Source organism: Carassius auratus, unplaced genomic scaffold, assembly GCF_003368295.1.
Source record: "Carassius auratus strain Wakin unplaced genomic scaffold, ASM336829v1 scaf_tig00027515, whole genome shotgun sequence".
NCBI lineage: Eukaryota > Metazoa > Chordata > Actinopteri > Cypriniformes > Cyprinidae > Carassius > Carassius auratus.
Genome location: NW_020525600.1, coordinates 469,929 through 493,607, shown reverse-complemented (window position 1 = coordinate 493,607; position 23,679 = coordinate 469,929). Strand labels below are relative to the sequence as shown.

Here is a 23,679-nt window from a genome sequence, read left to right as displayed (position 1 = left end):
AAACCTCAGAGTATCAGTGCCATCTGCTGCCTCGTAAAATGCACATCAGCCAGGAGTGATGGGAAATAACAAACATGGAAACTTTTTTGTTTTTAATTTGCAGTTTATTGTGTAGTATGTTTCTATATTTCAAGAAATGCTATTCATCTGATTTAAACTCTACACACACACACACACACACACACACACACATATACTACTACATGTACATATACACATATATACTACTGTGTTGTTTTCATTCAAAATTGACCAGTATAAAGAATTGTAGGTTGTCATTATTATTTCATTCTGAAGCTTTGAATGAGAGAAGACTAAATGGACAATGAGACAAAAGTGTGAAACACCGTAACTCATATAAATGAAGTAAACAAAATATATTAAACAAAATGTAAATGAAAAACACTTTTTATCAATTCATGATATTTTTTCCCATCCATTTGCCTTGATCTCTGTATAAAATAGCTCACACGCACGTGTTCAACTTCTCCCCCATCTTTTCAGCACTTCACTTCTGTGTGTCCCAAATACTATGTCATCGGCTTGTCAGGTTAAAAAATAAATAAATAAATAAATAAAAAAATAAAAAAATGAAAAAAGAATGGAAAAAATTAGATCACTAACACATTGAGAAATAATACAATTCCAATTTCTGGATGTCATTTAATGACTTTATTATACTTGTCAGTCTAAAAAAAAAAAGATTTTTATTTATGTATTTTCAAAAGAACCCTTCTGTACACAAGTTTTCATATCTCAGCAAAGTTAACCATATATATATATATATATATATATATATATATATATATATATATATATATATATATATATATATATATATAATATGAACAGAGGTGGAGAGTCCAGGGGTCAGAAAGTAAAAGTCCTGCCATATGTTTATTCCACCCATGAACCCAGCAGCTGATTTCACCAGAGGAGGAATCAAGTCATTCCTTTCAAGTCACAAACAAGTCTCAAGTTAAATCCCAAGTCCTCAAAGAGTCAGTGTGATAATTAAGTGACTAATTAAATGATAATTCTGCATTAGTGATGAACACCTGCTGTTAACAATCAACATCACTGAAGAAAAGAGAAACACAAGAACTACAATTGACTTTAAGCACAGCCTTGGATGAAATCAACTGGAAGAAAAAAAAAACTTTTTCACCATAATTGTGGTGAGTCCACCATCATGGAGATCAGTGTTTGCTTTAGTTGGGCTCTTGACCCTTTTAATAATTCAAAGTAGTTTGCTTTTAAACACTTGCGGTTGTGTTACGTAGTAAACATTAACACATTGCTGAATTAAAAGCTTGAAGTAGAAAATTTAATTGCCCTTTTTTCATCTAAAACATTTTAATTAACTTCATGAAGGTGTCTCTCTTTGGTTTGTTAAATTATGTTCAGCAATTACTGAACTACAAAAAAAGTCCTATTAAACAAATATTATTGTAATGCTTAAAAATTGGGGGAAAAAAATTGTACAGGCTCGGGATTTTAGACATGAGCACTTATCATATGATCCTCAACAGTGGTTACAATAATTATTCATGCTACAGTGCATGATGGGAGTTTTTACTATGGTGTTACCCAGCATGCACTTCAGCTTGAAGCGTTTTGTTGATTGTCACCATTGTTGAGATTCATATGCTGGGTCATGATGTCTGTGCGTCTTATTAGGAAAAGATTTCAAAAATGTCTATTTATTACACACATTAGGAAATGTATTCATTATAGTGATTAAACCAACGGTTCCGCAAGGAAGGTTATTTAAAAACTGAACATTTGTTAACAATAAATGCATAAAATTGTTTTGGAAATAAATAGGCTGATGCCTAATAATTACTTCATGTAAAACCAGCTAGTAACGGTTTTCTGCACAGCACTGATCGCACTGTTTTATAACAGCACATGTACTTTTACAGAGAAATATCTAACATAAGAAACCAAAGGTCAAGAGCCCAACTGAAGCAAACACTGATCTCCATGATGGTGGCATAATTTTAACCAATAAAACATCAGCATCTGATCCTCTGTAACGCACAATAACAGCAGGTGTTCATCACCAATGCACAATCATCATTTAATTAGTCTCTTAATTATCTCATTGACTTTAACTCTTTGAGGACTTGGGATTTGAGTTGAGACTAGTTTGTGACTTGGAAGGAATGACTTGTTTCCTCCTCTGGTGAAATCAGCTGCTGAGTTCATGGGTGGAGCAAAAATGTGGCAGGACTTTTACTTTCTGACCCCTGGACTCTCCACCTCTGAATATGAACTATTTTAATAGCTGAAACAGTAGTATAAGCTGTTTAGGGACTGTTTAGCTGTTCAAATCAGACACGTCACAGATGTCAAGGTCACAGATCTGAGGGGCATGTGACTGCAGTGGAGGATAGTCCTTAAGATATTAAGCCATGAGATGTTCAGTTTGAAGCCCTTAAAACACTTAATTTTGATTTTCTTTTTATTTCACTTATTTGAGATGTTTTAAGTTAAAGCTCAGTGAAGCACTTTAAGCACCAACACTTTTTCTGTAAGTTACCTTTCTTGTAGAATTGTGTTTCAAATAAAGAACTTTACGCTGACCAGATTGTTAGTTAATCATTTAGGCTACAAGTCAATATTGCCTATATGGACAGTGATTAAAAAAAAAGGAAAATAAAAAAAGAAGTGAACTTATAAAAATGGAGTGTTAAATGTGTTGCAGTCTAAAATGTGAGTGCACCTAACTTTTGTGCTGGTGCACCACGGAAAAAAGTTAGGTGCAACAGTGCAGAAAGTTAGTCTACAGCCCTGCCTCTAACACTAATATTCTCTATTTTAGAGAATAAAATTTACTTTTTTATTTTTATTTATTATTAAAAAAACTTCCTATGTGTATTGTGTAAGGCTAACTGAGACTTATCAAAGCATTTAAATATTATTGGTCTTTTGTTGGTTTTGATCACTTTAATTGTCTTCATTTTGTATGTAAATTTGGATAAAAACGTCTGCCAAATGGCTAAATATAAAATTTGAATTATCCTATTTCCATCAGTTCTTGATATTATATACTTCATATGTAATTTAAGACATTCTACATTTTTTCTTTCTACTTTTGTTAAGAAAGTGTTTTGGAAAAAGTCATTTAGGTATGAGGCTCTGGCAGATAGGAATAATTTACCTTCAAATGTACAATCTCTGACTTCATTTTATATGCTTCAAAATGGTTTTCTTGTTTTAAAAATTATTGTAATTGCTTTATATTCAGAGGTGGGTAATCCCGGTGCTAGTGATGGGAAGATGAAGCCTCATGAAGCTTTAATCTTTTCAGCCAAATGGTTCACAAAAGGGTTAATTTCTGGAAACTTAATCTGCTCACAATACCACCTGGTGGCCAGCAAAAGCAGAGTGTAAAACAAGCAGATATATTACAGACAGAGGTGTAAAGTCCAGGGGTCAGAAAGTAAAATCCTGCCATATTTTTGTTCCACCCATGAACTCAGCAGCTGATTTCACCAGAGGAGGAACCAAGTCATTCCTTTCAAGTCACAAACGAGTCTGAAGTCAAATCCCAAGTCATCAAATAGTTAAAGTCAATGAGATAATTAAGAGACTAATTAAATGATGATTGTGCATTAGTGATGAACACCTGCCATTATTGTGCGTTACAGAGGATCAGATGATGATGTTTTATTGGTTAAAATGATGCCACCATCATGGAGATCAGTGTTTGTTTCAGTTGGGCTCTTGACCTTTGGCTTCATGTGTTAGATATTTCTCTGCAAAAGTACATGTGCTGTTATAAAGCAGTGCAATCAGTGCAGAAAACTATTGCTAGCTGCTTTTACATTAATTAACCCTTTTGTGAACCACTTGGCTGAAAAGCTTAAAGCTTCATCTTCCCATCACTACCAGGTGCCAAATAGTAGAAGTCCTGCCCAACCCTGCTCCTGGCGATCGACTGTCCTACAAAGTTTAGCTCCAATCCTAATCAAAAACACCTGAAGCAACTAATTAAGGTCTTCAGGCTCACTTAAAAATTAAAGGCAGGTGTGTTTGATTAGGGTTGGAGCCAAACTTTGCAGGACAGTCGATCGCCAGGTGCAGGGTTGGGCATCCCTGAACTAAGTCATTCCTTCCAAGTCACAAACTAGTCTTGAGTCAAATCCCTGAAGTCCTCAAAGAGTTAAAGTTAATTAGATAATTAAGTGACTAATTAAATGAAGATTGTGCATTAGTGATGAACACCTGCTGTTTACAATCAACGTAAATGAAGAAAAGAGAAACACAAGAACTACAACGGACTTTAAATACAGCCTTGGATGAAATCAACTGGAAGAAAAAAAAAAACTGTGTCAACATGATTGTGGTGAGTATTTGCTTCAGTGGAGCCCTTGAGCCTTTAAGCAGTTTCTATAAATGTGCTTGTAAGCAATTGCATTATTGTTTCACATTAAAAAATTGTGCAATGCTGGTTCTTGATTTCATTTTCTTGATTATACTTTTAAATAAAAAAAAATCAAATAATGGATTAGTGATTAGAGAGGACTGCTGTCTGTTGGGTTAAATGTGCACTTTGGATGGATTAAATGCGGCGTACAAATTCTGAGTTTGGGTCACGATACTTAACTGTATGTCATTTTCACAAAAAAGAGAGAAATCTCAATCCATAAATACCACCATAAGTCTTCAATATTAAAGAGTTAAACAAAGAAAGTAGGCATTAGGCATTTAGCCATGACCATTTATCATATGATCCTCAACAGTGGTGAAAATAATTATTCATACTGCAGTGCATTATGGGAGTCTTTCATGTATTGAAACATGAAGCATTTTGTGTCTAAAAAGCAAGAACTGGAGTTCAGATTTCTGTATGTGTTGCACAAATTTTATATTCACTCCCTGTAAATATTTAGCCTGACTACGTCAGACTTCCTACTTCCGCTCAATTTCATTTCGCTTCTGTACTCAGTCTGATACAGCGTCAGAGCTTTCTGTTTTTCACCGGTCTGGAAACAGCCGGGCCAATCAACGAACAGAGGGCGGGCTGAGAGCCGTGACGTAGATGCTTAGCGCCGAGTTTTACATTGTAGGTTAGAGAAATCGAAAACCGAAACGACCGCGGAAATGGGAAACGAGACACGGGATGCAATTCGCTCTGTTATGGAGAACATTCAACTCTTTTTCAAACTGCACAAGTCGTTTACAGCCATGTTCACTCCGGTATTTCGCTCGCATCATCATGTGTTAACAACAGGTTTACAGTGGAAGTTCAATCATAGATTTGAGTTCGATGCATGATGTCTGTGCTTCGATGCGGCTGTACAGGCGCATAACATACGTCATAACTAAACATATCTGATTGGCTACGGGTAACCAATGATTTTAAACTTCAGACAAGCGCCCCCTAGTGAGAGAGAAAACACTTCTCTATTATGCCATTCCAGACTCTGTCTTCGAAGCAAAGTGAAGTAGCAGAGTCTGGTATTACCAGGCTAGTAAATATTAGAATAATGCTCTTTTTGTGTATGCTGTAGTGACACTGGGATTATTCAAAACATGTAAAAAAAAAAATAAATAAAGCATTATTTGAGATATATTGAAACAGTTAATTGGAACTGTATATACACAGATCTCTCTTCTCCACAACATCACATACAGAGAGAGATCTAACACAACATGTCAAGGGTCAAGAGCACAACTAAACCAAACACTGAACTCCGTGATGGTGACATAATTTTAACCAATAAAACATCAACATCTGAGTCACAAACAACTCTCAAGTTAAATCCAAAGTCCTCAAAGAGTTAAAGTTAATGAGATAATTAAGTGACTAATTAAATTATGATTGTGCATTAGTGATGAACACCTCCTGTTATTGAGAAATACAGAGGATCGGATGATTTATTGGCTAAAATGTTGCCACCATCATGGAGATCAGTGTTTGGTTTAGTTGGGCTCTTGACCCTTTTAATAATTCAAAGTAACTTGCTTTTAAACACTTGCTGCCGTGTTACATAGTAAATATTAACACATTGCTTAAATAAAAGCTTGAAATAACAAATTAAATTGTCCTTTTTTTCTAAAACATTGAAATGAACATCATGAAGGTGTTTCTCTTTGGTTTGTTAAATGATGTTCAGCTATTAACTACAAAAAAAGTCCTATTAAGCAATTATTATTGTAATGCTTAAATACTTGGGGGGGGGGGGTTGTACAGGCTCAGGATTTTAGATATGAACACTTATCATATGATCCTCAACAGTGGTGACGATAATTATTCATGCTACAGTGCATGCTGGGAGTTTTTACTATGGTGTTACCCAGCATGTCACCATTGTTGAGATTCATATGCTGGGTCATGATGTCTGTGCATCTTATTAGTGCAATTTTTCAAAGAATTTATATTTATTAGATTTCAAATTAATTCATTATAAATATTAAACCAGCAGTTCAGTTGCATGTGGCAGTTCCACAAGGTAGGCTATTTAAAAACTGAACGTATGTTAAGTGAAATAAAATTGTTTTGGAAATAAACAGGCTGATGCCTAGTAATTACTTCATCGTGTAAAACCAGCTAGTAGCAGCTTTCTGCACAGCACTGATCGCACTGCTTTATAACAGCACATGTACTTTTACAGAGAAATCTCTAGCTCAAGAAGCCAAAGGTCAAGAGCCCAACTGAAGCAAACACTGATCTCCATGATGGTGGCATAATCATAATTTTAACCAATAAAACATCATCATCTGATCCTCTGTAACACATAATAATGGCATTTGTCAATAATGCACAGTCATCATTTAATTAGTCTCTTAATTATCTCATTGACTTTAACTCTTTGAGGAATTGGGATTTGACTAGACTAGTTTGTGACTTGAATGGAATGACCTGGTTCCTCCTCTGGTGAAATCAGCTGCTGAGTTCATGGGTGGAACAAAAATATGGCAGGACTTTTACTTTTCCGACCTGGACTTTACACCTCTGTCTGTAATATATCTGCTTGTTTTACTCTCATTGGGCACCAGGTTGTATTGTGAGCAAATTAAGTTTCCAGAAATTAACCCTTTTGTGAACCACTTGGCTGAAAATCTTAATGCTTCATGAGGCTTCATCTTGCAATCACTACCCAAGGGGTTTATCCCAAATAATAAATGTGTTACAATAATAATAATAATAATAATAATAATAATAATGGAAAATCATCCAGACAATAACCGTAAGAATTACTTACCGTTACATCTTCATATACTGATTCGGGCAACTTCTCATCCGAAGTTTGATATATGTTGTGATAAGTTTTAGACTGATTCATCTTTGCTAATAAAAGAAGAAGAAGAAGATGAAACAACAACAACAAATACTGAATAGACAAGTAACTAATGCGTATAAATAACTCACTATACAGCTCACAACTACATCCAGACCTTCAGTCTTTTAGTTACTAGTCAACTGACCTGATCAATAAACTATTGATAACTAATTTTCTCACCTGAGACTCCTGTGTGTCTTTTCTCTTCTTCATCCTGCTTTGCCTTAAAAACAAATTAATATGTTTAATAAAAAAGTATAGATGTAATATGTGCTTGTAGAGCAATCTTGGATTTAAGTACATCTATATAATGATAATTCAATACTTCTGACCAATGAACAGTCTTACATATTATACTTTTTTTTAATCATTAGGGTTGTTCTATTTGAAGCAGATCATCACCATCTGACCGATCGGTGTATGACATCAAAGAACTGTGAGAGTGAATAGAGAGGAGATGCTACATATGCTTTCGAATCACTCTCGCGGTGCTTTGATATCATACACCGATCAGTCTGTGCAGTGCCGCTTCAACAAGCCTAAATCCCCATTCACACCGCCAGGAACTTTTTTGTTGTTTATCGCTTGTGGCAGGCAACTGAGGTCACTAGTGGGCATTCCCACTACTGGTTGCTACCCCCTTAACACTCCACTACAGCAGATTTGGCAAGCCATGAACAAAAATCTTCAGATTATAATGATTATGTTTAAATCTCATCCTTGTATGACCTGATTCACAGAACTCATTTACAGTGTTTTTTTCTATGTAAAACTTCCATTATTGATTATAACAGCTTTGATTCCACAAGGAAAGAGTCTATATTTTCTATAAATTTTGTAGGCATTTCTTGCAAGTGATTTTGATTTATTTTTTGCTTTATTAAAAAGTCTTATTTTAAGGCACACAAAGATAACAAGAATCAGCGTATGAATCTCAACAACGGTGACAAACAGCATATTCAGATAAACAGATCTACTCTTAACATCACAAATCTAGATACTAAAAATTCACATAAAAACAGCAAAAATAAAATATATTTAGAATACAAAGTTTAAAAGACAGTTCAGCTCATAATTTATTCATGCCGCAATGCATGATGGGAGCCATGGATGTGTTTTTCTTGGCTACAACATGCTTTTTTGATGGTTACCATTTGTTGTCACGCTGATTCTTGATGTCTCTGTGTCTAAGCTAAATAACTCTTTCATTATTTAGAACAAATTTTTAAAAACATGTCACATTACGCCAGAAATGCTGGATCTCTTAACTTTATTTCACCTTATATATATATATATATATATATATTAGGGATGCACCGAATCCAGGATTCGGATTCGGCCGAATACTGGGCTTTTTCACGGGGTTCAGTTTCAGCCGAACCTTAGGTTTTTTTTCACCAAACCGAACCCTAGGCTAGCGCTACGCTGGTTGATGTCACACGGCCACAAGGCCCGACAGTACGCTCTAAACTTAACTGTTCAGGAATCTTGAGCGGCTGGGACGATTTATACCGTAGCAATACAGAGCCAGCCAGTCACATCAGGTGCTAACGTGGAGATAAGCATTTTTTTCGGCGAGCCTTTGATTCCTCTTAGAGAGGATCCTCTTCAGTGGTGGAAGACAAACCAGCAGCGATTTCCACTGCTGGCAAAAATGGCAAAAATCTACCTCTGTGCCCAGTGAAAGACTTTTCAGTACTGCTGGGGACATTCGTTCCCACACTCGCAACCGGCTGTCACCTGTTAATGCAGAGTGTCTTGTTTTTTTTTTTTAAATGAAACTCTCATTTCATGTGAAAGATTAGAGGGTTTTGCGTTAATTTAATTATGATGCAGGAGATGTGTGTGATCTTCCGTAATATTTTTCGTAATATTTGGCTACTGTTCTAATCGTAGCCTATCCTACTGTTATAAACGAAAACTAAACAGCCTACTATCCCTGTTTATTGAGTTAATGTTCAATTACATTAATTTCAGTTAAGTCACCAAACATATTCAGATTTCTAAAAAGAAAAGAAAAACATTTTTCTTTACATTGCTGCACTTTTATTGAAAGGTTTTGGTTGTTTACTTGGGTAAGCATAAGCTTGGTAATTGTCAAAAAAGTTTTTTCTCACTTGTCATCCTGGCATAATGTTGCATATTCCTTTTTTTTGTTTTTTTTGCATTTAAAATAAAATAAAATGAAAAATACATTGCTGTGGATGTTTTTTACTTCATTAGTGTGTTTTACTGTGATAATGGAATAAGGATGCGAGTAGGATTCGGTATTCGGCCGAATATTAAACAGTGGATTCGGTATTCAGCCGAACCCCAAAAATCTGGATTCAGTGCATCCCCAACATATATATATATATATATATATATATATATATATATATATATATATATATATATATATATATATATATATATATATATATATATGCAATAAAGAAACCCAAACTCAGGCATTCAAGTCACTCCTAAAGCAACTAAACCAACTAAACCAACTATGATGGTAACACACCAATGGTGATTTTCTCGATTGGTGATTCTGTTTGTTAACAGCAGGTGTCTTCAATAATGGTCAATCATAACTCAATTAACTTCTTAATTATCTCATTAACTTCAACTCTGCTTCAGTGTTACTTTTAACACTGCTTCAGCGTTTATATGAGTCCTCACTCAGAGTGTTAAATTAACACTGGAGATTTTGCTGTGTATAGTCACAGATACCGCATAGACAGTCCGACCCAATACAGCTCAGTTTTTATACGTATGTTGCTCTGTCAAATGGCAGAAACTGTTTTATGTAGGCCATTCTGAGTCTACACCATGCTTTTTCAATGAGGGGGAAAGGACTGTTTTCCCCAACTCTTCCCAAACAGTGATGATGCGACACGGAACAAGTCAATGGGGCTGTCACGTGATTAGGGAGCGAGTCAAACTCGACCTGAAAGATGAACTAATCAATTATCTTTCCGGCTCAGACTGCACTGGTTTAGCATATGGGGCTGTCACGTGATTAAGGAACGACTCGACCCGAGCTGTCTATTCGGTTTTCCATGTAAATGATTCTGGTATTACTTTTTTTTTGTCTAAAATGCATAATTATATTAATATATTTTAAACTAGCACTAGATTGCGCTAGTTATGATGAAAACTTATAAATTTATGTGTTATTTTACTTCAATTATGTACATTGTGACGCTAACTAATTAGCATCATATGCGTAGTGTGCCAGAAATGGAGAAGCTGTTGCATGTTGATCCACTGATTATTTCCCCCTATTACAGGTATGTTGTTTAATTAGTTATGTTTTGTAAAAGAAAATAGATTTAGTTGACTGTGAATGTGTATTGTACCCATAGTGTTACAGGAGAAAATCCTATTTAATGGTTCATGCTATTTGTGAAGCAACATATAACATATAGGAATACTGATTTGTTCATACAAATGGTATTATATATATATATATATATATATATATATATATATATATATATATATATATATATATATATATATATAATTTAATGTATAAATACTTGAATAACTGCATAAGTTAATAATGTTATATAGATTTTATATCTAATGTAATCTTGTAATCTATTTATTGTAATGTTTTATACACTCTTATGTAACATTAATAGGAATGTTAATGTTATGTATAAGAAAGCTGCTGTGATGGTGTGTTTGTGGAACACATTTGCAGCATCAAAGAAAGCTAAAGTGACATGAGATCAGGCGATGGCTGTTATCTGTTGATGGTTTTATTATCATCATCAAACAACCCAATTCACTGAGTTTTTTTTTTAATCTAACAACTATGTTGTTCTATTCGTACACTCATTACAAACCTTGTGTTCAGCAGTACTATAACAATCAGTTAAAATCTTTTAACAAACATGAGCTTAAAAAAACTTAACATACACTGACACACACAGACATCAACAATCAGCGTATGAATCTCAACAATGGTGACATGCTGGGAGCCACCATAGTATAAAACTCATGACTCCCAGCATGCATTGCTGCATGAAGCATGTTACCATTTTTGAGATTCATGTACTGGTTATTGATATATATGTGTCTCGAAAGTTTTTTTCTCCCAAAATGTATTTAAAAGTAAAAATTCAGAATGTCTGATCTGAGGGAAGAAAGTATTGTTTCATGAATATTGTTTGTTAATAATAAGTAACCACTTTGGATCAATGATGCAAAAATCTTCCTCAACCATTTTTCCTCATGGTGATGAAAGCTATATTGCCTTGTCGTTGCTTTTGGCTCATTTCATAACAAATTATGTGTTTTGATAAACCCTATTAATGGAACCACAAACTTACTAAGCCAAGAGTCAAACTACCCAACTAAAGCAAACACTGATCACAATAATGGTGATCAAACATTTCCAAATAAAACATCAACATCTTAACCTCTGCTAATTCTCAAAAATAACTTCTGTAGACGTCTGACAGAAATAAAGTCAAACTGGTTAGTAATAAGGGAAGCTGGTAATAACGTGTAGTTTTTTTTTTTTTTTTTGGGGGGGGGGGGGGGGGGGGGGGGCGGTGGCTTGATGTCAAACAGTCATTGGATTTATACATCAACCAGATTTTCATTTTCAACCAAAATCCAATGTCTAACCAACATTGGAGTCTACATCCTGTGCCTGCTGGGAAGGGTCTAACCTTAGTCTAGCTCTTCGTCTGCATTTAAACTACCGCTGTCACAAAATTGGCATGCATCCACTTTCCCAGCATCTATGACTATCCAATTTTGAAAAAATGGTTGACATGCCAAATTAAACTGAGATATCTAAGCAGTGTCATTATCTGGTGATGCACAAGCACATGCGCGTTTGACTCACGTGGACACCTGTTAAAAACAATGTGACCGTTTAGTTAGCCCTACATGACTGAAATTCTACTCAAACACAACAAGTAAAAGAAGCCCGCTACTTTCAAACTCTAATCAGGGTAGGCTACTAGTCTAGACATTTGAAGCTGATGTCAGCACATCACATGTTTAGTGCATGAGATGTAATTGCTTAGATTCCAGTTAAATATCTCAATGGTTTTGCTCACAGACTGTTGATATGAAAATTAAGACCCACACCATCCAAAAACCCAGCTACATCTCTGATTTGACTCAAACTCCATTTAATGTAGTGTAGAGAACAAAACACATTCAATGAATGTGATCCGCCACTGTCATGTGCTCTCTGTGTCTGATGGTGACCGGTCCATGCTACACAAGCAATGTGCAAACTTTGCACAAGACTTATGCCAGTGAATGTATTTTACCAAAAAGTGACAATAAAAAAAACTGACGGCGCTTTCGAGACGACAAGAGACACATCTACTTCATATGCTGATAGCAGTATAACTGTTTTAATTTATTATTTTAATGTTTCGTTTGATGCCCAAACATAGTGAGAAATGTATTTCGTGTTAAACAGGTTTTTGAAAGTCGGCCCTAGAAATAAAGCTGCTCTTAATTTTCATTGATGACTGCAGAATTAAACATTTTAATTATAGGCCTATAATTAATTGTAGGATATAATAAAGATTTGTTTAAGACCTTATTAAAACATTTCCTATGAGGAGTAAGCTAATTCTCTAAGCAACAGTTATGCTGTGATGCACAATGAAATTATTGTGGTACAAATTAATTTTATTTTTATTTTAATAATAAAAATAACCTTATACTAATACCCTTTATAATAATAATAATGTGAAATCCCTACATTAATTGGAAATGCCAACTAATGTCATGGAATTTTACATTTACTGTTCCATCGTGGTGGAATGTCCTACCCAATTCAATCCGAACAGCTGAGTCCTTAGCTATCTTCAGGAAATGGCTTAAATGCTTATATTCCATATACCTGACACTCTAACATCAGCACTTTATATTCATTTATATTTATATATATATATTAGTTTTCTTATTAATAATAATAATAATAATAATAATAATAATAATAAGACCATTTAACACTTGCACTCTTTGCAATACTCGCTTACTTTTTATTTAAAAAAAATCATTATTTCCGTCAGTGCTTGATATTATATTCTTCATATAAATTAAGGCATTCTGCAAATTGTTTCTTACTCCTTTTGTTAAGAAAGTGTTTGGGGAAAAGTCATTTAGGTATGAGGCTCTGGCAGATTGGAATAATTTACATTTAAATGTACAATCTCAAGACTTCATTTTATATGTTTAAAAATGGTTTTCTCATTAAAACTTCTTGTAATTGCTTTAGATGATGTATCTTTGCTTATATTTATAAACACTAGGTAAATATAAATATAATTGTTAATATTGCATGTGTTAATATTGTAGTAGGATGTGTTGTGTAGTTTTGACTGCTATGGTCATTGTTGTTTGTTTTTATTATGCACAGCAAAAAAATCCAGAGTGAAATTAACTCTGCATGGAGAATATGTGAGACCACACTCAAGAGTGTGAAAGTCTTAAAATAGGAGTGTTAAATTAACACTAAAGTTGAGTTAAAGTTAATGAGATAGTTAAGTGATTAATTGAGGGATGATTGACATTTATTGACGAGACCTGATGTTAACATGCAGAATCAACAAAGATGAAAATCGCTATTTTTATGTCACCGTTATAGTGGTCAGTGTTTTATTTAGTTGGGCTCTTGAGCCTTACTTTTTCAAAGTCAGATTTGGCTGTTACAACTGAATTATAACAAACAGACAAAAAAACATGGACATTTGACCTGAATCACCAGACTCAATTAAAGCCTAAACAGATCTGACTGACCTCATTGATTATAACAACAATATGTGATTGTACAGTAACCACTAACTAAAAGGATTTCTTGAAAGTTGCTCTGATAATAAAAAAAAAATCTTGTTTAGGCACACACATAAATCAAAAATTAGTGTAGGAATCTCAACAATGGTGACAAACCACATATTCAGAAAAAAGCCTAACTAAAGCAAACACTGATCACTATAATGGTGACATAATTAAAATAGTGATTTTCATCTTTGTTGATTCATGGTCAATCATCACTCATTTAATCACTTAAACTATCTCATTAACTTTAACTCAATCCTATTTGAACACTTTCACACTCTTGAGTGTGGTCTCACATGTACTCCCAGCAAAGTTAATTTCACTCAGATTTTTTTTGCTGTGTGTTATTTAATTTTTGTGTATTAACACCCCATTGAAAACGAGACGACCACCCCCCCCCCCCAAAAAAAAAAAACTGTTGCAACAACAATAATAATAATAGTAATTAAAAAAAACATCTGTAAAATCCAGACAATAACCATAACAATAACTTACCATTTCATTTTCATATACAGTATCCATAATCTTCACATCAGATGTTTGACATATGTTGTGATTAGGTCTGGACAGGTTCATCTTTGTTAAAAAAAAAAAAAAAAAAAAAAAAAGAACAGACAGGTAACTGATGCATGTAAATAACTCACTATACAGTTCACAACTACATTTAGACCTTTCAGTCAACTGACCACGTCAATAAATTACTGATAATGTTTCTCACCTGAGACTCCTGTGCGTCTTTTCTCTTTTTCACCCTTAATGTTTCACATTGAAAAGATAATGAATATGGTTCATAATAAAGTATAGAAATAATATCTAGATAATTGCTTGTAGAAAAATATATCAAAATCAACATTTGTAAAAAATAACTAGACATTATCCATGTGACTATTTTTTAGTCACTTAACATTATTTAACATTATAAATCCAATTATGCACCAGCAAACAAATACTATGCACATCTTACCAAACCAGGACCACCATTATAACAACTGCAGCTCCAATAAACACTCCAATGAATATGTACAATATCACAGGACATCCTACACCTGAGACGAAATAATTAAATATCAGAAAGAAAGCATTTTTCCTACCAAACTTATTGGGACAAAGATCATTAAACATGAAACTTTTTTTTCTACTAATATTTACTGAAAATTATAACAGTAATGCTGGATTTTTCTTCAACATCTTAATTTTAATAATATACTCACACATGATATTTAAAGTCACAGCATCAGAGTATGCCTCTCCATGTTCAGTAACGGACTTGCACTTGTATTCTCCACTGTGATTAGAGCTGATCTTTGAGATGCTGTAGATTCTTCCAGATCCTACAAATGTTCCTCCTTTAAACCAGCTGAAGTTCAGAGCAGGAGGATATGAATCACAGTTGCAGCTCAGAGTCACTGAATTACCCTCTACTAGTTCACAACATGGACTCACTGCTACAAATGTGTGCTTTGGAGGATCTATAAGTAAATTGATGTTATTTTTAGGTAATCTTTAAAATATATAAAAAATTCTGTACTTCAGCAGAGATTGTATTAGAATTAGAAACCATGTCACAGTCTGAATCTAAACTTATATGCGATGGAAATAAGGAGAGTAATGGAATCAGAAAAAAAGTGCATTTAAACTTGGGACGGTCATGCAAAATGTAAAAAGCCAGGCTGTGCAAGTGTGGCAGATGCATGCACTTGTACTAAATAGACACTCAGAATAATTGTTGATAAAAGAAAAAATGCATATATATATATATATATATATATATATATATATATATATATATATATATACAGCAAAATCCCCAGTTTTAATTTAACACTCTGAGTGTGGACACAAATAAACACTGAAGCAGTGTTAAAAGTAACACTAAAGCAGAGTTGAAGTTAATTAAGAAGTTAATTGATTTATGATTGACCATTATTGAAGACACCTGATGTTAACAAGCAGAATCACCAAAGGAGAAAATCACAATTTGTGTGTCACCATTATAGTGGTCAGTGTTTGCTTTAGTTGGGATCTTGACCCTTCAGCTATTAACTTTAGATTTTTTGTGCCTGTGGTAACTGAGTTATAACAGACAGACCAGAGCCAATGCTATGTTATGGAATTGATTGTGGTTTGGAGTGCCATGGAGTGAACTGTCATGGAGTGGCCAGAGTTCAGGTTTCTTTACTGTGAACTTAAATTAGGTGGATCAGAAAAGTGATACAGCATTTTTGGCATAATATGAAATGTTTTTTTAAAAGTTAGTTCTACATAAAAAAAAAGAGTTATTTAGTTTAGACACACAGGAATCAAGAATCAGCGTGAGCATCAAAAAAGCATGTCAAAAACTCATCCATGGCTCCCATCATGCATTGCGGTATGAATAAATTATGAGCTGAACTGTCTTTTACACTTTGTATTCTAACTATATTTTATTTTTGCTGTTATTATGTGAATTTTTAGTATCTAGTTTTGTGATGTTCAGAGTACATCTGTTTATCTGAATATGCTGTTTGTCACCGTTGTTGAGATTCATACACTGATTCTTGTTATCTGTGTGTGGTGTGTCTAAAATTAAAACTCTTTAATAAAAATTAGAAAAAAATCATATGTATAGAAGTTGTGTATTCAATATTGGTCAATCATAACTCAATTAACTTCTTAATTATCTCATTAACTTCAACTCTGCTTCAGTGTTTATATGAGTCCACACTGAGAGTGTTAAGTTAACACTGGAGATTTTGCTGCGTGTATATATATATATATATATATATATATATATGTCTGGTTGATTTGTGCTATACTGTCAGATTTTTCTATCTCCTATTGGGTAATGCAATTTGAAAATGAAAAATTCTTCTTTTAAACTTATAGTTTATACACTATAGTCTATACCTGCCTTAACCCTATACATACCCTTACAGTAATGCAGATACATTAAATATGGTTGTTCAGCATGAGAAAAAGGACACAGTATTGATGTGTGCATGTGCAGTAAACTCTGCTAGGACAATCTGATGGTTAGGATAAAATGTCAGGACACCGGAGTTTAGTGGCTTAAAATGATCTGATCACAAGCGGAGAAGTAAAACTGGGTTAAAGAATTTGAATAGAATTGGGCTTCAGTAATTTTGCATTAATTGCTTTAAATTATTTTAAGAATTGTAAAATGAATTGCATGTGGTAATGTTAATGTTCACAGCCCTAATAATAAACAAAAATATGACATATTAAATATGACTGAATTCATACTCACACATAACACTGAGATAAGCAGAGAGTGCTGATGTGAGTTTGTGTCCCTGTAGAGCACAGCTGTATCTGCCTGCATCCTCTCTTCTGACTGACTGCAGCAGGAGTTGATTGTTTCTGTCTCCTATCTCAGTTAATGGCTGTGAGTTTCTGTACCAGATGAATGTTGCTCTGTCAGTCAGAGCGCAGCTGCTTTTACATGTCAGACGGACTGAATCTCCCTCTTTCACTGTCTCAGGAGACTCCACCTGAAGATCTGAACACAACACACACATTATATCTAGTGTTGCCTTCATACACTGATTATTATTCAACATAATGCACAGAAGAATAACCTCACGAAAGTCACCTGTGACAGTAAGATTCACTCCTGGATAACCGGTCCATTTATCTATATCGGTTATGAATCTGAAATAGTACATGTGTGAATCCTTCTGTGACACATGACTCAGTCTAAAGGTGCAGTTATGCTGTTTATCTCCAAGATACTGAAGCCTCTGACTGTATTCAGGGTCCTTAGACAGATCTGGAATTTTTTCACTATGCATTTTTGGTCCTGTGGTCCAGAACATTTCCTGGATCTGATGTCCAGTAGGGTATGTATAAGTGCAGTAGATTGTCACTGTTGACCCCTTTAGTGCACAGATGTCTGAATGACTGTAACTCACACCCCAATCAGCACCAGAAACCCCTGAAACACAGAATTCATACTGAACAAATAAACGTAAGCTTATTGGATGCTGAAAAAAAAAAAAAAAAGCTGTATGAAAAATCTTTTGAGAGTCTCTGAAGTGTTCAAACGACTCACTGTGAATCATGAGCAGAAAGAACAGCAGAAGAAGAGAAGCCATTCTGAATGATATCACTATGGCAACACCTACAACAAATGTACAATAATTTTTATTGTTTTGAAATGTGTTTTACTCTCTTACTGGATACTTTAAGGACAATACCTAGTAAAAAATAATAATTCTAAATAAGTAAATAAATAAAAACTTTCTTGTTTTCCTGTAATTCTCTCACTCCCATGCAGAGCTGGTTCTAGATATTTGGAGGCCCTTATCTGCAAATTTCACATTGCAGGCCCCCTGCACACCTTCCGTTTTTTTTTTTTTTTTTTATTTATTAATTTATTGTTTTTGTGAAAGAGGCGAAACTGCTAAGTAGAAAGAGTAATTAATTTCTAAATAGAATTGTATGCTTATCGTTCAATATATTTAACAACAGTATTTATGATTGAAAAACTAAAATGAAGTTTTAGCCTATGTTGGATCTGTAATGTAAAAACAAGTAGAGTTGAGAAGATGACAGTCATATACAGACAGTCATAGACGGAGCGTGTGTAAGACATGGGTCAGAAATTAACGGGGGCTTGGGGTCACCAAATGGCAACAAATTCTCCTAAAACAAAATTGTAATTCTTATTAAATAAAACCTATGATTGCTGTTGCAAATAAAGTGAAAATGAAAATGAAATGGACAGTGTTGGTTGCAGCATTAAATTTAGATCTGTTCATGTTGCATCAAATTTTATTTTGCGTGTTCCAACAGCAATGCGTATTATAACCAATCACACACGGTTCTGTGGAGCTTACACATTCATTCATCTTACAGTGTAGACAGCTTTATTGATGCTTGAACTCACATTAGACTGAAGTCTGTCATGTTCTGTGACTGAAGTGATAGTGTTCTGTAATAATGTAAATGTTCTTTGTTCGCTTTCTGTATATATATTTCATTTTGTTTGAATTACTGTGGAAACTAAAGCCTTTTAATTAGTAACTTACAATGTCAATGCTCTCTCCCCCTCCCGTCATCCTACACAGCAAAATCCCCAGTGTTAATTTAACACTCTGAGTGTGGACTCATATAAACACTGAAGCAGTGTTAAAAGTAACACTGAAGCAGAGTTGAAGTTAATGAGATAATTAAGAAGTTAATTGAGTTATGATTGACCATTATTGAGGACACCTGATGCTAACAAGCAGAATCACCAAACGAGAAAATCACAATTTGTGTGTCACCATTATAGTGGTCAATGTTTGCTTTAGTTGGGATCTTGGCTTGTAAGCAACGTATGAAGAACGGGCCCCTGATGTTTTATTCGTAATCAAAATTACATGAACATTATAAGCGCTAAACACTTTCATGCAGTGTATGTTTCATATTCAAAGCATTATAGAAGTATCAACTTATGACGTGCAAGTAATGATTAACCACCAGCTTGTTGAAAATCGATTCAAATATGTGACGATTCAAATTGGTTGAGATGCTAAACAAATCGTGATTAATTTAGCGGAAGGAGTTCATATGAATGTATGAGGGGAGCTTACTGTCTTTAGAAAAGTTTAGATGGCATTTTGTCATTTCATCTTGCCTCTGTATAATATAATATAATATATATACATAGAAGTGCACAGCTGCTTTGTTTACAGCAGAAACCAAGGAAACTCTTAAGTGCTACCTGCTGGCAGAGAGTGGCAGAGAGTGAATCTGCATCTCATTCAGCTTTGTTTTTGCAAAATATAATTCACATTATATTGCAGTAAACTCCTTTCTCAAAAATGACAAACATCATGCACTTTTAATGGAAAACAGTTATGGTCAAAATTTGGCCTTTTTACAGCTTTTTTAGTAGTAATTTATAATTAAAACTATTATTAAATAGTATTAAATGAAATTAAATGTTTATTTAGATTTCTTGGTGACTTTAACACTTGACAACTACCCATAGCATTGTGAAAGACAGTACTCACATTTTCACACTGAATTTTAGAGGAAGCAGATTTTTTTTTTTTTTTTTTGAATGTATTAGGCATTTACATAACTTTTAACATGGTTTAAGTGAGTATAACACATTGTTGGAGAAACACAAACCCAAGCACGCACGTCTCACACCCATTTACACTAGTTACTATAAAATCAATTCAAACATGCTCTGAACTGACAATCTTCTCATGTATACAACTGTAAGTGATATACTCACGTAAAATATTTTCTTCTGCTCTGTTCGTTCAAATGTCGCCTCACTCAGGAACTCTGTTTACCACAAGCAGATGGGTGGATCTAGGATATAGTGATTCAGATGGAGAAAATCCTAGAAAACAGGATTGGGCTGCACTTGATTGGGCGGTGCTACATGTGTCCTTAAAAACTCTCATTGGCTCAGTCTTTCATATTCATGACAGGAAATATTTTTGTAGTTGTATTGTTCAAGTCTGTGTGAACAGGAAACTTTACACAAATCCTTTGTTATATTGCATTTAGAAAATAATAATAATAATAAAAAAATGTAAACAGAATTGTAACTGAGGACTTCAAGTAGAGGAAGGAGTCATAAATTAAGTGATTGATAAAATGTGGAATACTTCATGTAAGCATAGTATATCGAGAAATGAATCAGTATTCATATCATAAATAACATATAGTTCGGTGCAGGATAATAAATAAATTTAACAGCAAATGAACTGACAGTGAACACACACACAAACACACACACACACGGGTGCATGCACTTAATGCACACACAAACACACACACACGGGTGCATGCACTTAATGCACACACAAACACACACACACACCCCTGATATCTTTTCCTGTAATTCAAGGTTTTTCCGGGTACTGAGAAGTTAATTTAGAGATAATTTTACAAAGGTTTGATTACAATTTAATATAAAAAAAAAAAAAACAAATTGAAAAAAAATCCACTGTTCTTGTGGCTCTAAAACAGATACTAAGAATTACTGATTTATTATTTGATTGTTTGTTACTGGAATGGGCGTTGCTGTCTCGATTGCACCTTTAATCCAAGTGTTAAGTAATGTCTAGATATATGTACTGTTTGTGAAGTGTATTATAACTCTCACAAAAAAAATAAAAAAAATAAATAAATAAATAAAAAGCCATGCAACAAAACAATAAACTTTATAATCTGAAGAGAAGATCTCAAGGAAAACCATTTGGTTAACTGTCCATTCACACTCCCTTAAGCCACCTCCCTTCCTCCTGGGCACATGGCCCAGGTCACTGAATGTTGACATGAAGTGTCTAGAACTCAAGTTACTTGCATAATGTGGTTGTAAGGAGGCCAACTGGTTGGAGTGGAAAAGAAAATAACGTTCTGTACAAAATGTTTGTGCAATATTCCAAAAACAGTGTTTTATTGGAAAGTGAAAAATTAATTACAGTTCATGAAAAAAAAAAAAAAAAAGAGAGAACAAAACACCAAGAATTTGCTTATTTGGCTAAACCAAATGGACCAAGTGTGCATCACTGCTCAATCCAAAATCAGAACAATAAAGCCCCATTAACAGAGAAAAAAAGGTTTGTAACAATCAAATTAAATAATATATACACCCAACACAACCAGAATTACATGTAAAAGAAATAAGTAAAACAACAACCATTAACAGAAGAGAGTTTAACAAATTTAGTGGCAAAACAACTGTTCCTAACTGACCACCCCCCCCCCCCCCCTCTGACATCACATCAAAATGGCAGCTTCCACAGGAAGTGATGTGGCTGTTATTTTAAAGCAGTTGGACCAAGATTTAGGGTTTGAAATAAAAGGAAATGAGATGGCAGATAAGTGTGCTAAGGACGCGACAGGACAACCAGAAATAGACCCTGGAAGTAAGATTGAGATTAACCAACTTTTGAAAATAAGATGGCAGAAACAATGGGAGGAAGAAAGAACAGGAAGATGGTTTTATAACATCCAAAGAAATGTGGGTAAAGGTAGAATGAAAAGGAGACCCAGTTAGACTAGATTTAGACCCATCTAGACTTAGATTTGGACATGCAGCACTTAATAGTACCTTGAATAAAATAATACAACATCATACAGCAAAGTGTGACTATTGTTATGAAGAGGAAACATTTGAACACATTATAATAAAATGTCCAATGTATGATAGTGAAAGAAGAATGATGGTTTGTAATTTGATAATAATTAAGATGAAGTTTGACTTGATAAACCTAATACAGAGGGACTCATATGAGGAATTTATTCATTTTTGAATACTTTATTTGATAATGACTGATATATGTGATAGGGGGTATTAGGAAAAGGGTTTTGTGAACTTGGCCCACACTAACCAGCAGGTGATGGTAATGCACTTAGAAGTTGAATGCCAAACACCATTAAAATCTACAAGAAGATTAAAGGTTTTATTATAGAAAGTGTGAACCTAAAAGTTTAACTGCAACAAGGTGTGTTGACAAATTTAATTATCACATCACAAAATCAAATTTTTTTCTTTATTCATTATTTTATTATTATTATTATTTTTAAATAAAAATCCATTGTTTCGGCCACTAATTAAAATTTAAAACACACATGTATACCTAACAATTGTTGACATGTTCATTTCCTATAAAGTGGATTTTCAGTGACCTTCTACAGCATGTGTAAATCAAAATCAGGCTTTTAACAGTTTGAATCCGATGACTCCGCGTGGACAGTGAAGGTTTCTGTAACGTCGTTAGCTGCTGGTAATTGATCATAGTCTTTCTCAGCTTCCCGACATTGCCCTCTTAACATCCTCAATAAATTGACATTTCAGGTCTCATCCATCCCATAACTCAGTTTATTTACTGATACTGTAAAAAAAATGATAGGACATTTCTGCATACAGTTCTAAGGGTTATTTGTGTTACATTTTAAATAAAGAAATCCTGAATAACTGGTGTATTCCTCTGAAATCATGAAAGAAAACAACATGTTTACAATTGCAGTTATTGTTATCATTTATTATTTTATTAAGATATTTGTAACAAAATACATTAGTAAAATAATACAGGAAAATGTAGTTGTATCTTGTAACAAAAACTCAAGTCACATAAATGCAGATTCACTTTAAATGCTTCCCTTCCACCTAAAAACCTATTTATATGTTGTATGAGGCATATGAATAAAGTAATATAATGTAAAATGGTTCCTTGCTGAATAAACATCTTTCCAAGCTTAATAAACAAAAATATAATTGTGCAAGATCTAAAACTACATAACTTTACAACTAAATAACCATGAAGCCATATGCTAATTAGTTCCCCTTTACCATGCACACGTGAAATAGGTTATGGATTTTTCATTTGTTTGAAATCATTTAAATTTGATTATTGTTAGAAATCTGTAAAAATAAGCTTTCACCCTCCACCATGAAAATCCTACATATAGCCATCATATAGTATCATATATATATATATATATAATTATATATATATATATATAATTGTTTTTAACAGTTTATAGTTAAATATTATTGTAGTTTTATTTGTATATATTTACTAGCATTACATATTCAGCTTTAATTTTAAGTAACTAAAAC

The 23,679-nt window shown here is 33.8% G+C and overlaps 1 protein-coding gene across 1 annotated transcript; it reads right to left on the bottom strand.

The window, feature by feature from the left end:
• Window positions 1-107: 107 nt before the first annotated feature.
• Window positions 108-20,409, bottom strand: LOC113079251 (B-cell receptor CD22-like). The gene is made up of 11 exons (XM_026251476.1): window positions 20,335-20,409; window positions 18,157-18,225; window positions 17,698-18,039; window positions 17,353-17,604; window positions 15,317-15,574; window positions 15,070-15,151; window positions 14,824-14,857; window positions 14,601-14,681; window positions 7,476-7,518; window positions 7,218-7,303; window positions 108-542 (listed from the first exon to the last, which is right to left on the bottom strand). Exons 2-11 carry the CDS (start codon window positions 18,197-18,199, stop codon window positions 531-533), a joined length of 1,233 nt encoding a protein of 410 aa, XP_026107261.1. The 5' UTR covers window positions 18,200-18,225; window positions 20,335-20,409; the 3' UTR covers window positions 108-530.
• Window positions 20,410-23,679: the final 3,270 nt, after the last annotated feature.